This window comes from Balearica regulorum, chromosome 6 (genome assembly GCF_011004875.1).
Source record: "Balearica regulorum gibbericeps isolate bBalReg1 chromosome 6, bBalReg1.pri, whole genome shotgun sequence".
In the NCBI taxonomy this organism is placed as follows: domain Eukaryota; kingdom Metazoa; phylum Chordata; class Aves; order Gruiformes; family Gruidae; genus Balearica; species Balearica regulorum.
The window spans coordinates 40,699,942-40,715,023 of record NC_046189.1 but is presented as its reverse complement, the minus strand read 5'-3'; the positions used below and the strand labels follow the sequence as shown (position 1 = coordinate 40,715,023).

Below are 15,082 nucleotides of genomic sequence, written 5' to 3'. Positions count from 1 at the left end.
GCAAGGAAGAATTGCCTCATATGCACCGAAAGTAGCACCATCAAAAGTTCATTCTGATGTAGAAATCATTGGCTTTAAATTTAACCATTTTCTAATTTCCAAGTTTGCTAGGACAGTGGCCTGCCCTACTAAACATCCCTACTAAACACCATCAGCGTGATTAAATCAGTAAATCTATGTAGTTAGTGCATCCAAGTGCTTAGTTGCTTGGCGGCATTTAGCTCTTGGGGACCTGTACTTGTCACGCTGACCATCGGTCACCCATCACCACAAGAACAGCTAGAGCCGGGCTGTAAGTGGCTTCCTGTGCTTCTGGGTTCCTAGCAGGCCCCGAGCAAAAGCACCGTAAGCATACGTAAGTAATGATGGAAAAACCACATAATCCTCGTTAGAAATCTACTCGGCAGCAAAAATGGAGCAATCCATTCCTACAGAAATTCTGGAGTGCCGGAAATTTGCATTGCTGAGTAGAAAAGTAACGATATAATTGAGAAATGCTCAGAGTAATTATTACTGAAAATAAGCTGTTTATAAGGCTCCAGAGAATGACTTAAGGGAGGTGGCAAGGACGCAGGAACTTTTACTCTGCATATAAAGTAACATTCCTATAAAACTGGAAGTGCGTGCAGAGTGTAAGAGTCTCTCCGCCATCCTCCAGGCTACTGAAAAAGAATAGGAAGAAGAAAGATTTCCATGGACAGGTACTTAGTTATCAAAAAAGAAAAAATAATCCTGTTCATTTCCCAGCGAGTCGTCCAAGCCTTCCAGTTAACTTCCTACAGATTTAGAGGAAAAGCCCAAATCCAGAGGACTCCAACACGCTGTCAAGCGCGCTTCCATTGAATGGGTCATTCCTACGTGACCCAGGCACGGCACAACGCCCCGTAACATACATACATGTCTGTATGTACGTACATGTCACACAACATGCCACACCGCAAAGTTTAGTTCGATTTTATTTTCCACTGTAACGGTTTTCAAATGATACATCATGCAGTCTGCCAGTGTATCCATCCATCGCTGATAGAATTTTAGAAGGAAGATAAAAGACTTATCTCCACGGGATGGGGGAAGGAGGGTTCAGATCTGCTATCAAGAGTTTAATACATTTCAGCATCGTTTGATGCAATGGCAAAAAATTTCCCCTTGTTACCAGCAAAACGTGTCCACAATTTATTTTTTTCCTAAATTGAACACTACTGTAAAGATACATAGAGCCCAGAGAATACACATCTGCAGTACACGTTACACACTTTACAAACTAGACATGTATAATTCTACAGAATGCCTCAACCCCCGTGGTTCTCCCACAACGAAAAGTGTTTCAATGGACAAGACCGTGAGAGCGAGAGAGGAACTGGTGGAGCGGTGTTCCATCCTGCACAGCGGATGTTCTCCAGTGCACTTCGCAGTTCGTATGGGCACAGTGAAGACGAAAATCAAAGCAAGGGTAGATTAAGATTATCCTGCCAATTTATTTTTGGATTCCTTCCATTTCCAATTGAGCCGTGCTTCATTCATTTTTACACAAAGTCTCTCTCCCTCCAATAAGAGAAATTTGATTTAGGCCTTTTCCTTTTGGACCTGCGTGACAATGTGGTTTAAATACCCATTTATTCAAGCAAAACAGTGTTCAGCTTAAAATTCTTTATTTTGTTTATTTCCAAGCCTTATTTATCAAAAAATCAGGCAAATGCGCATCTTGGTCCATTAGGCTTTATAAAATGAAATTTAAAAGTTACTCATAAGGTTCTGTTGGCAGAAATTATTGTAGTAAAGTCTTTTGGAGACTTATTTTTTTTAGTTTTCACTATATTCGGGATAATCCACTCTCACCCTTGTTGAGTAAAATACAAACTTAAAAATGCGTCAGCCAAGATCTTCCCAAGTTTAAAACTTCCCTTGCTTTTGAGAAAACAAGTCGATGAAACGTGAACTCAAGGACAAACACAAGGTATTTGAACGTATCATTAAGAGAAGCTCAAGTGAGCAGGAAATACTTTTTAATTACTAGCAAAAAGAACAATATGCACTTTAGTTCCATCTGAAGTACGTTTTCCATTTGTGAACAGTATTTCCACCAAAATTTGTCCCATGCATGACATTTTAGATGTGAAATTTAATTTGCGCTATACAAATCACAACTTTAAAATTAGCCTGGAATAAATGTAGCACGACATTCAAAGAGCAAAGAAAGTAAGATAGCATCAAGTAGTGAAAATAGCAGGAGACAGGTTTTGCTCTCTGCGGAGCAGGTGTGTGGTTTTCATTTCCAGATATAAAATGTGTAAGACTTAAAAATGGTACAAAAGTTGAATATACAATACGCAATACAAACTTAAGTTGCCTAATTAAAATAGGCTTACAAAACAAGGATCTATATATAAGCAGAGTAAGTTCAATTGACAGAATTCATTTCCAATCGACTAAATATATTCTCTGGGGTTTTTTCTTCAGAATTTTAGCCTAAGGCATCTTTTCTGCATTTCAGTTGTAGAAAAGTCCTCCTACAGTCTTGATGTAAAAGTTAACTTGGAGAAACTTAATTATTTTAGCTAGGTGAACTGACTGGCTGATCAGCACTAGCACAATTAAGAGATGTCAAAGCTAACTTACTACTCAAGCTGAAGAAAGCTGTCTAAACTGCCGCACATAACTAATGGTGATGCTGTGAGGAACTTAATACAGGTTTTTAAGCTAATGCTGCGTCTACAATACACTTCCAGACTGAACTTTGAATTCGAGAGACCGAAGAAAAGTTTTAGTACAATACAAAATCTTTGACAGCAATTAAGTTTGATATCTTTTCCAAGACAACTATTTTAGAACCAAAACAAGAGGATCATTAGTTCGTAGTAGAAATTTCAGCTCTGAACAGCTGATTAGATAGCACAGAGTAGTTCTGAATTAGTAATTTTATTAAAGATTGCATATGGCAAGTTCACAGTTCATTTTTCTGGCAGTGCACATGCACATAAAGAAAGAAAATACAAAACTTTGGAAAATACAAAATAAATTAAATACATGCAAATTTGCAACTTCTTTAAATATTTTTAGCAAAATGCTTCCCAAAATAGTGCAACATTAAAAAAAAATTAAATTATGTCCAACTTACTTTGCAACAACCTAAATAATTTCAGTAGAAAAAAATACCTAAAGTCAATTCACAATCTTCCAAAACGGTCTACAGTAACTAAATAGTTCTACAGCTACTAACAAACACGTTCCGAAATTAAAAAAAAAAAATAAAAAAAAATCAATCTCAAATTAAATAAGAGCAAAAGTTTGCAAAACAAGACTAGAGGGCTACGCTTGGCCGTAACCTTCCTAGAATCCACGCTTCGTTAGGACGCAAGCTTGCATACTATGGACACCTGAACAAGGAGGATACGTGTGTGCGGCCCAGAGGCGGTAGCAGGGAGGAGGAGCAGTTCCTCTGCCTGCCAGTGGAACCTTCCCAGAACGATTCCAGTGCCCTCTTGCTGAGAAGATGGAAACTTTCTGTCTGGCACGAAAGATCCAAGAAAGGCAAGCGGTCTCATCCGTACCTCCGTGCGCACAAGCGTACCATCCGTAGGGCGACTTGCATATTGTAAGTTATAAAGACATTCTTTTCCCCTTGCAATATGCTCTTCTCCTCCTAACAAACGTATTCCCAAATTTGGTCGGCAAAGGACAGCTCGAGTGTACAACTCTCACCTCCTTTTGGACTCTCTCTCTCTATAATTTTATTTTAAGGTAGGGTCTGGGGGATTTTTATTTATTTATTGGGGGAAAGGCGGGGGATGCTTGTCGGCTTTTCCAAGACGAGATTTCCACAGCATTCTGAAAGCCTTCAAAATTTCATAGAGAACAACGCCTACTAACACATGGCTAGCCATCACACTCCAGGAAAACCCACCACCGTAGGGAGAACTACAAGCAGATCAGATCTTAATTTTAAGATAGGTCACACAGATATATTCATGTAACTACCAAACTTCAAAACCTAGATCTATACTAACAGATTTCTCTGCATCCCGTTTGATCTTTACCAGGTACTGCAATAAAGGTTATTTTATAGAGTCCAAAGATTTCATCAGGATATTACAAATGGTTCTTTGGGGAAATTTACTTCTGAAAATGTAAGCAGTAAAATTAAACCATATAGCAGCACATTTTCATCCCCTAAAAATATAAAATAATATGTATATTATACAGTAAATCAGTCATGACAGAGCACAATCACCTGCCTTTGATGGCACTTGGTCATTGAATAATTAATTCTTTGATGCCAGAAGTCGGGATTTACTGATGCAACAGAGGACTTCGAAAAAGCATCAATCTGAGTGCAGAAGCCCCAACCTAACCAGCGCCAAGGGGTCAAACGCAGTCAGTGAGAGATTCTGGGTGGCAGACTTCCTATCCTTACTTAGATGGTTATGTTAAATACATTGTACAAGTATCTGTAGAAGAGTTGAGCTGAACACTTCTGTACACGTGGAGATCCTACGAAGCTCAAAATACCTGGGACCAGTGCATTGCAGATGGCTGTAGGAAGCGCAGGACGAATAGGAGGTGGATCAGGTTGAAGAGGGGGGAAAAAAGAAACTAGTGACTTAATGACAGTCCTTAGCATGCTAAGTGGAGTTGACCTGTCAAAAGAGAGCAAGAAAGGTAATGATAATTAGTGGATGTTTGAGATTAGAAAGCAGATGCCCGAGGTGGCAAATCAACCGATACCTGCACTTCACAGAAACGCCACGTACAGCAACCAAAGAGCCACAACAGCGAGGAAATGAGTCACGTAAACACAATTTTAACAATTCATGAAATGAGGGTCTCGGTTACTAAGTCTCAGAGAGGAATTTTGTCACATCTATCTCTAAAGTTTCCAGCCCACAAATTGGCAGAGTCGTAATGAAACAATTTTCTTGATGAAATTCACTCTTTGCCACCTGGAGTACAGCCTTATGTCTTGCCTAAATACATCCTTAAACACTAGCTAAAGGTCTAACTTTTTTTTCCCCTTTTATCTCTCTGTTCTTTTAATGGGATTTTTCTCTCGACTGGTTGGCACTTGGATGTGCTGAAGGGCAGATATGTGAGTATCTCATACAACAAGTAAGGAAAGTAACTGCACTTGAGTTTGAAAACTCACTATAAAATGACAGGCTGAAAAAAATACAAATCCCAAACAATCCTTCTGGTTTCTGTGTCTCCTGACAGAAGGGAGCTTTCCCAATGTACACATACATATATAAAAATATATATTTAGACAAATATATAAAAATATTTTATATAATATCTTGGTAATATAGTATAAAAATACACTATAATTGTATATAATGTGTATGCATGCTATACGGGCATCTTTCTCACTAATTTAATAGTAATTCCATCCAGAAGCAAAGTTCAGGGCATGTTAGCAAGTGTAAAGGTGATTTAAAGTTGATTATAAAACATTTGAAATACAGACTTTTAAAAACTCTAGGGTTTGAATTTTTTTTCCCCCCACATTTCTCATTAGCCATATAGAAAGCACCGCATAAGGAACTGAATGTGTCTAGCACATTTTTAAATTACGTGATACAAAAATCAGCCTTACAAAGAGAAATATGTTTTCCTCAATTAAGCATTTTCTTGTATAGTTACTTTTTTAAAAAAATTGTCCATATTCAAGAGCAAGTTATAAAAATAAATAAATAAATATCGATGCATCTGTGTTTTTAATTTTACCCTAAATTAACAGTGGGAATTGTAGTTAGCTCCTAACTGTCACCCTTACTAACACCTTAAAGGAAAGCAGGATAGCTATTAATTTCTGCCTCTTATTGACTAGATTAACTACGGTCTGGCTCAACTAAATGCAGTTATTCATCTTGCTCAAGGATGGGAACATACCAGAGACTTTAGGATAAGGGACATATAGACAAGAGCCTGTTTGCATAGTTTATTTCACAAATACAGATCGCAGTGCAAGTTCCTTTAGTATTTTTTTTTTTAAACGATATTTTTAATAATGTAATAATTTCAGCAGGCCGTGATGGAGCATTACTGCAATCGTTGTCCCTGAGCTCTGCTACCACCCCTCTGTGCAGGGCCAGGTGAGTTCCAAGATGTAATTAAAGGAGACTCAAGGATGATCTCTGCTCCGTCTGGAGCAAGTCCTTCTTAAATCACGAGCTGGAGAAGCGCGGCACCACCGTGGCTCGCCTCTCCCTGAACAACCTGAGTAACAGGAGTGCGTCCTCCGACGGGGTGTAGGGGGATTCTGAGCAGCTCCCTTTCCTAAATTTAAAGACAGAACTTCAGCACAAGCTGATTTGTACTAACTTGGACCTGGCCACATATTTTAAGCATGAAAAATAATGCAACATATGTATTTCTATCACTTCATGCATTCTTTTCCCATTATTCACTTGATTCTGGCAGTTACTTACTAGCATGCTGCAAGGGCCAAGTTTGCTCAGACACTGCCTTTATGCTTATTTCCATTTCTAAAATTTATTATTATCATAAGTTTTCTGTAATGATTTAGAAAAAAAACCCATATGAAACCAGATTGTATAGTGAATTTGATCTTTTTGTGCAGTTTTTGGCCTAAGCTTTGTGGGGCAGCCTGAGAAGGAATCAAAACAATTTGGGGTTTGGTTTGGGGTTTTTGTACCTATCTAAAGCAAAACACATACCATAGGTTTTTTGGTTTTTTTAGTTCCAGGTATTACTTGAAAAACTTTAATTTTTTTTTGAAACCTGCACCGTGTTTAGTTACCTTTAGAAACTATGCCATATAGAGCTTTAAATACGCCAGTATACAACTAAGCTCTGTAGTTGGCCAGCAGAGAAACGAATATACAACCACCCACACGACGTGATTTGCGGCTGTTCACACATGGGCAGTATTGCTCTTCAAAGCTTTGTCAAAATACTTCTCTCCACAAAATTAAACAAAATTTCTAAGGTTTACGCTGAAGAATACATTTCCACCATTTTTATTAAAACAGAAAAGATTAAACTGTAAGAACTGACTTAAAGCCGTGCTACAGAAATAAACACTTAGAAATCCCCAAGGCCATTCCCGTGAAACCCTGGCATTAATTTAGCCACGCGGTTGTAGCGATTCCAGCGCCACCTTCTTACAGAAATACACTATACGTACGACCCAAACAGGGCTCCTGCTGCAGCCACCATCCTGCGAGCTGCACCGCTCTGACTTCCCTTTCTGACCAGTTCTGAAATCTAGGTTTGAGGCATGCCCCACGTAACAAAATCATTGCGCTCGTATTTTCAAAAACTTCTACAACGTAGACAGAGTGAGGAATTCTCTCTGAGAGATTTGCAGACGCTCCTTGGCCTCCTGAGTCTCCTGTTTAAGCAATTTGCAATTTCAGGACCACATTTTATTAACGCCCACATTTCTTTCACTCCCATCTGCTACTGTTATTCATCAAATGCTATGCTTTCTGGGGTAGAAATCATCGCCTTGCATCATGCACGTTGCACCTAGGCAACACGGCCCAAATGGGCGAAGCCTGAACTTCGTTCTGATGAGTCTCACAGGTTTGCTCCGTTCTGCAAAAGAAATTTTACCAATGAACTTCGTAAAAACAGCAAAAGCAATGCTGGCTGTTACTCAGGGGTAGGCTGCTGGGTTAATAAATCATAATCACTGACCAGTCTAACAGCAAGAAGTGTCTATTATCTTTACTGTGAATGATGAATGAACATAAGATAAATTGCCCCTCATCCTGGTATAAAATTTTCATTCCAGAGATCGGGTATGTTACTTGACAGCAAACATTTATATAGAAACCCCACCTTTCTTTCACTGCTGTTAAAGGAACATGAAAGAAAGTTCTGTTCTGTGTAGAACTGTGCCGTTCAAAAGCATGGTGTAGTTCTACAGAGCATAGAAATGTCTCAATGACATTATGGAAATAATCCGTATTAAATATTCCCTGCACAAGTAGTACCTTTACTAACACTCTTACTCAGGCCCCTGGGCTTTCAGCCAACAAGCTCAAAATTCAGATTACTCTGATACTCCCAAAGTCCTTTGGCAGCCAAATAGTTGCAATTTCCCAATAATCTTCTTAACCAAAGAACCAAAAATGATGAGAATTGACCTTCTTTAATCACTGCCCGGCCTTAGTTTACTACATCTTTGAAACATCTTTCCAGATGTATGCAACAAATCTAGAATTTGAGTTTAAAAATGATTATAAAGCCTGAAATACGGTTCTCTGAAGCAGTAATCATGGAATAGAATCTTAGAACGCCTTGAGTTGGAAGGGACCCACTGAGTCCAACTCCCATGACATTTCAAATGGTTGCGTTACATATACTATGTAATACATAACACGGCCGGGCGTTAGACTCCATCTGGAGCAGTAAGGAAACTAGCCTGATAAAAGCCATAAAGGAGCATTACTGTCAGTTAAGAACCCCCCCACACACACTTTTTAAATAGTTTCATTCCAGCCTGTAGAGCTTCCATTTGGTTTTCAGAATTTTTTTTTCCTAATTTTTTTTTCAGAAACCATAAATCCGTAAGTTTATCCCATTGCTTCTAAGATCTTCCATCTTCTTCTCCATCCCTATGAGCTCCTCTGCAACATCTTCCAAGCGTGTCCTGAATCTGCTCATCCTCCACCACCATCAAACCTAAAACTCAGCATCTAAAACATTTCAGAGGTATTCTATGCCTTCTGATTGCTTTTCGGTGACCTCCAAAGTCCTGTCATGTTATACACCCATCTAGTTTTAAATGTATTTATTTTGTTAATAACTTTTATTAATCTACAGTTGTTTGCTTGACATGTGCCTGTACCTAATGCATGGCCTGTTTGAGGCTGACACTTACTTTCAAAGCGGATGGTATATTAAAGACCCACCCAGTTTAGGCAGGTAGCAGCTTTTTTCCCACAGAGCAGCTGTTATGATATATGTTTGAAAATATTTTACATGCCTCTGTATCACACTCTTTTCCCTTTGCTCTTTCACAGAGGTGGGAATACAGTGAAGTAGATAGACGGAGGCTATGGAAAAGCCCATTTCAGTTCAGAACAAACTAATACACAAAAAACCCTCGGCAAAGACTTGCCCTAATTCATCCACAGCGAAAATATGTTGCTTGCAGCTACAGCGCTCATGGAAAACACAATGAACAGAAACAATCCGCACAACACAATAACAGCTTGAGTGCGCCGTGATGGATGGTTTGCATGCATGCATGACGTGAAACATTCTCAAGGCAAAAAAAAGAGAAAAAGAAAGAGAAAAAACCACCCAAGAATGCCGAGTGCCTAAAGGAAACCACAGACTATTAGAAGACAGTCGTAAGACAGAATTAGTCCTCAAGGAGGGAAAAAAGCCAAACTTGGAGGGACAACTTAGCAGTCCACTGGCTGCTTTTCATAGTCACGCGCTACCATCCCACTCTTGGTATGCCTGTAACACAAAGTTACCATCTAGCGTAACAGCAGATGTAAAATGTCTCAGAAATAATGAGCATTTCAAGCGATAAATGTGGGGGTACATGAAGTAGTCTCATGGGAATATGCTGCTCATCTTTCCAGGACAAAATTTTTGCTGAGGAGAAACCCTCAAGCCCTTGCAATTAAAGTAAAATATTTACTTATCTGAAGAGAGCTGAATAAGTGTGCAAAGCACAGGAAACACAAGTAAAGTTTGCCAAATTGCGACACTCAGATTTGGAGAGCTCTGTGCTACTGCCACTTACGGCTACTCTGCTCCTGTCCCAGGCTGGAATATCACGACAAGGAAAGCTATTCATGGTACAGAAAGCAGAAAATTTTATCAGCAGAAGCAACCTCTGGAACTCTATTTTTACGACATGAGTTTTACACCTCTGTGTGCGAATTTCAGTACAGATTTACCAGAGCACTTTAGTTTACTAAAAAAGTTTTAAGTGATAAGTCATTAAAATAACAACCCTCAGCAGGAGCTTGCAAAGCATTCTAACAAGGCACTCCTCACTTACATTACTAACTTTCGCAGTTAAATTGTCAGCAAACGACTCCTACTAAAACTAGAGAAAAAATAGTGTGGGTCTTCTAAAGCAAGACTGAGATAGAAGAAAAACTGGGTAAGCAGTGAAAGAACAGATGAGTAAGTTACTTTGGTCTTACTTCTCGTCTATTTGGTGCTGTGATAGTAGCTGGAGTTTGACATCCCTCCCCCTCGGATGGCATGGACAGCCGTTGGAGAAGACGCTGGGTAATGACCAGGGCGGATGGGCTTGGCTGCAGAGTAGAAGTAGGAAACGGAACAAGACATTCAGCTTTCACACAAGGTTTTTATTTCCTCACCTTCTCCTCTCGTACAAACCCCATCGTTTCCACACAAGGAGCCGTGCTTGGCCGAGTATTCCGTAATCCAGCTCTGCATTCCCTCACCTCGGCCAACAGCAAATACATCTGTTTGCTGCTTGGGACAGAGCCGTTTGACCACCCCATGCATGTCCCTCACCTCTGCAAAGAATATGGACTGGCTATACAACAGAGGGAAGTCACGACCCTCTTGGTGGTCAGTGATGTACTTTCTATGTCCAATTTGACTATTTATATCACTCCAGAAGGTGCTGAGACAAAGCCGTCCACGGCTTTCTACAAGAGGTAGCGTACAGCAGGCAATATTGTGTGCTGCCTAATTCCCTCTCAGGTTTTAAGATGCCAGTATTAGCATCACCATCCAAAAATTTACCCTTTGACTTTAGCAATTCCAACAAATCATTTCAAAAATTGCCCCATATTAAACGCTGTTTGATTGTATGCATGCAGTCAGATTGCGCCACAAAGATATATTGAGCATCTGAATTACACAGGAAGATTTTTGACTCTAAATCCCAAGGAGGAGTAGTCAGGGAAAAAGAGTGGAAGGGACAAGGTCCCGAAAGGCAAGGAAAGAACGAACCCAGAAGGAGAGTACGTGGGGGAGGAGGAAGAAAGTGAGCGACTAATTTAGAGAGACAAGTTTTCAGGTCACTAGAAGGGCACACAAGACCCATTATGCCATTTATTTACTGAGTTAAACAGCAGAGGCGCTTTAAACTTCAGGTGGGGCAGATTCTATTAAAAAGTGAAGTCTTTGAAGATTCCTGTGCAGCAGAGGAGAAGCAGACCCTGTGGTTTGCCCTGAACTGCCGCTTTCAAAGCTCCGTTTAAACATGAGCAAACAGACCAACCATGAAGTATGTGAGCAACCACTAACCCTTTAGCTCCATGTCCTTACCAATTTGAGCAGAGTGTGCTCTCCGTGCCATGTTTTTGGCTCTCACAGCCTCCTTAATGCGATCCACCTCCTGCTGGTACCGTTTGCGGTCTCTCATGGCGTTCTCCTTGGCCTCCTTCAGTGCGCTCTCCAGGGCCTTAACTCTCTCTGCCGTAGCTCTAAGTCGTTTTTCCAGCTTAGGAAGCTCACAACGAAGATCTGCATTATCACGTACCAACTGCAAGAAAAGAAGTTTCCAAAATATCCTATGAGAAAGTTTATTCCAGTCAACAAAATTCCAGAGGTCTCATCCTGAAGGGTGAGAGCTCCAGGACAAACCCTGCTGCTACTTCCATATCCGCTTTTCTAGGCTTTAAGAGCAACTGCGGCACAAACTCTACATTTCTTCAGAACGCAGAAATGTCCGGCATTTCACAAATACTCGATCACCTCATTATTTCAAAACAGTAATGCTTAAATATGTCTTGCAGACAACACTGGTTATCATCAAAAACTCAGCATCCCCACTGGTTATGGCACACTATTTGTTCCCTACTCAAGCATACGGGAAAATTGGAAACCTGAATGCCTCAAACATCGCTAAGAAATCACTTCAAGGTGTGAAGCTATAAATGCGATGATTATATGCAATTCTGAATTCATGCACCTCCTCAATTAACTACGAACCTGAGCAAGGTCTGTCAATTATCAGAATAACATCTAACTTCCCATGCAACAATAGCCAAGATAGAGAATTGATTTTTTCATAAATAAAAGCCTGAAGCAAACAGATAGAAAATCTAGTACAATTTCTACTGAACAGATTATACCACTACTAGAAGTCAACAGAAAACTGTTCCAAAGGAGCGATTCTCCCTTTTCTGGAGTGAAGGGAAGAAAGTGATTTAACTACCACATTAATAATACAGTAAAGCAACAGCACGTACTAACATTCACATGTTGTTTGACAATCAAAATGTTTTACACCTGCTAGTCCAGGCTTAGTGCCAGAAGAAAAACACAAAGAAAACTTAAAAAAAAAAAAAAAAATTCACAATGTGCTTTTTCTGCAAGTGTTGAACCCCTGTTCTACCAAATAGTTATGAAATAAGAGCAGGATGGTATCACATTCAGGTCAAGTCCAATGTCATTTTTCCTTTTAAGTTTCTTATGACACATGGACTCCTAGTTGGTTTTGAGTAAATATACACTAATGGCAGCTATAAAAATCCATATCTGAAAACCCAGCAGATGCGTGAACTGAGTGCAAAAAAGGCAAAACAGTAAGAGAAAAGACACTCCTAACGTGTCCCGATTTCCACATTTAGAAACTAGGTCTTTAAACCATCTGTTCACTGGGAATCTCAAAATAGTGAACCTTAGCGGACACTCGTCACGGTCCAGCATCGCTTGCTTTTTTGGCATTTCCACAGGAATAAATAAAGGGAATCTCAGAGCGCGCTGCGTCTCACCAATTACAGATTCAGAAAACTCCACTGGAGAATGTTATGTCACTCTTCAAAAATGAAATAAAAATCATCTTTACTGCTTTGTGCTCCACACTTGAACAGCAGGACACAGTTCAGAAATACCGACACCTGAAGCATACATACCTCTTGTCAGAAATGATCCAGTTTTATCTAACGAGGTGCTACCTCGATACATACACCCACCATTGATACCCACCCACTTCCAGTAAGCAGAGGGTAGGGCTCTTTCCTCGACCTATACCCAAACCGCTTGCCTACCGCCCATCCTCTCCACCCCCCCGTTTGCACGGTGGGTACCAAGGGTGAAGGGCTCTCCGTAGCCCTTGTCTCTCTGAACAGCAGGATTGCGAAGGAAGGGGGAGCTCCGTGAAAGAGGGAGGAGACAGAGATGGACGTGCCCGGAAACGGCCAACCTCAGCATCCCGGGGAGGCACCAGCCCTTAAGCCGCACAGAAAACAGCTGTTTCTTTGCCTTTGTACTCTGCTGGTTGACGCCACTCAAGTCACCTCCAAGGGTGACTCTAAGCAGCTTCAGACAGACCAGGAGTCAAAACTGGCGATACACAATCCATCTAGAAACCAGCAATCAGCACGCAAGACAATAACAAACATTTTATTCTGATTTTTATGTGTTGCACCAATACAGGGACAATTAGTCTTGCCAAAACTGCTAGAGTCTATTTTCATAGAAAAAAATAATTGCTTATTTAAGACATTCATAAGAAGTACGAGAAGTGGGAAGAGCAGCTCTAATACCAACCCCTAATGCCAAGAATTTTACTTGAGAACTACAGGTACTATTTCCTCAGACGATACCTACATGTTACCTTCAAATATCCTGTAAAACATAAAAAGTATACATTTTTGTAGAAAAGGTGATTTGTAATACTACAGAACAGTGATACACGTAAATTTTTTCTCGTAGCTGAGTTTTCAGAAGCAATTACTATTAATCAATGAAAGAGATACCAAAGATTTTGATTTATTTTGATTTATAATCAGACACCGGCAGGATGCAGAGCCCTTACCTGTTTGTGAACCTTTGTAAGCTGTTCCAGGTTGTTCTCAAGAAAGGAAATTTTCTGCTTCTGCGCAGCACTTCCACCTCCGTCGTCGCTGTCAAGTTCAACGCTCTGCACAGAGAGTTGCAGCATTCAGCAAAGCCAGGCAGAAGCTCAAGGGGAAGCTCAGGACTTTTGTGAATTTAAGCTTCCCAAAGGTAGAAAAGTCTTCCAGTGCCCCAGATTAAAGAGAATTTATTTTATCTGTTCATTTGATATTTAAGAGCCAAATTCCCCGCTACACAAAAAATAAACTATTCTTACTGAACAATTACGGGGGGATCCTGAATAGGAAAATCATAGATTTTAGTGGGGAAAACCCCTTTTCCCTCTTTTTCCACTCCTGGGAGACATTTTTATGTAATAAGGGTTTTCAACCTTAAAAAAAAACCAAAAAAGTATAAAACCTCCTCCCCAAAACTCCTCTAAAGGACTGAAAAGAGTTGCGAAGCCTTTGACTGTCATGCAGCTCTGACTCTCTTCTTCAACAGTTAAAAATACATTAATTTCTGCCAAAGAATAATTGTTCACAAGCTAGTCACAAGCCCCTAGAAAAAAAGGGCTGCAGCATTCAGTGTAGCATAAGTTAATCCAAGTTATATTGAATAATTCCTGGTACCCATTAATGCCATCTTTGAGAATTTTGTAACCAAACTGAATTGGATTGGTTCACTTTGCTTAACCAGCAAGACTTGTCCTTAACAAATTAGGGCCAAATGAAAGCTAATAAACATCAGAACAGTTTTAATCGTATTACTTACTGTTATTGAAAAAGACAATATCCCATTTTGTAACAACGTGCACTAAAGGCTTCCAGCAAATTACAAGAATACTACAAAAAAGGTAAGATGCTGGTTTAAAAGAGTTTAGTCTTACTTTTTTAACGCGGGTGGTGAGATCTTGGACAAACAGTTTGCGCAGGTTGTGAAGAGTCTGAAGTTCTCTTGCCTGGAATCAAAATAATAATTTTAAAAAAAAAAAAAAAAAAAGCACAAACAAGTAAGATACAGTAGATACTCTAGTGTAAAAATTCTCCTCAGATTTGAGTTGATAATATGACTTTGTTGTGCTTTACTTATAGCGCCGTGCCCGCCTGTAGGTATACGCAGCTCACCGAGAGGCAGTGCCCACCCTGTTCCCCACCGAGGAGGTTTTGCACCTCCCGAGGTGTTCACCACACCGATGCTACCCGGGAAGACACCTCGACTCCATCCTAGGGCGTGGGGAAACAACAGCAGGCAGCTGAAGCCTCACCAGCTGGCCGGGGTTACACACATCTAGCGATGTGAAAGAGCTCTGGATTCACGCGTTGGCCCA

At 40.2% G+C, this 15,082-nt stretch overlaps 1 protein-coding gene across 1 annotated transcript in view; it reads right to left on the bottom strand.

Annotated features, from left to right (window-relative positions):
• Window positions 1–938: 938 nt before the first annotated feature.
• Window positions 939–15,082, bottom strand: part of KIF5C (kinesin family member 5C) — an 85,857-nt gene continuing 71,713 nt past the window's right edge. The window contains exons 22-26 of the mRNA XM_075757286.1: window positions 14,642–14,713; window positions 13,733–13,837; window positions 11,236–11,452; window positions 10,134–10,247; window positions 939–4,634 (exon numbers count right to left, since the gene is read on the bottom strand). Coding sequence (XP_075613401.1) covers window positions 10,141–10,247; window positions 11,236–11,452; window positions 13,733–13,837; window positions 14,642–14,713 — 501 coding nt within the window. The 3' untranslated portion in view covers window positions 939–4,634; window positions 10,134–10,140. The remainder of the gene's footprint in view (window positions 4,635–10,133; window positions 10,248–11,235; window positions 11,453–13,732; window positions 13,838–14,641; window positions 14,714–15,082) is intronic.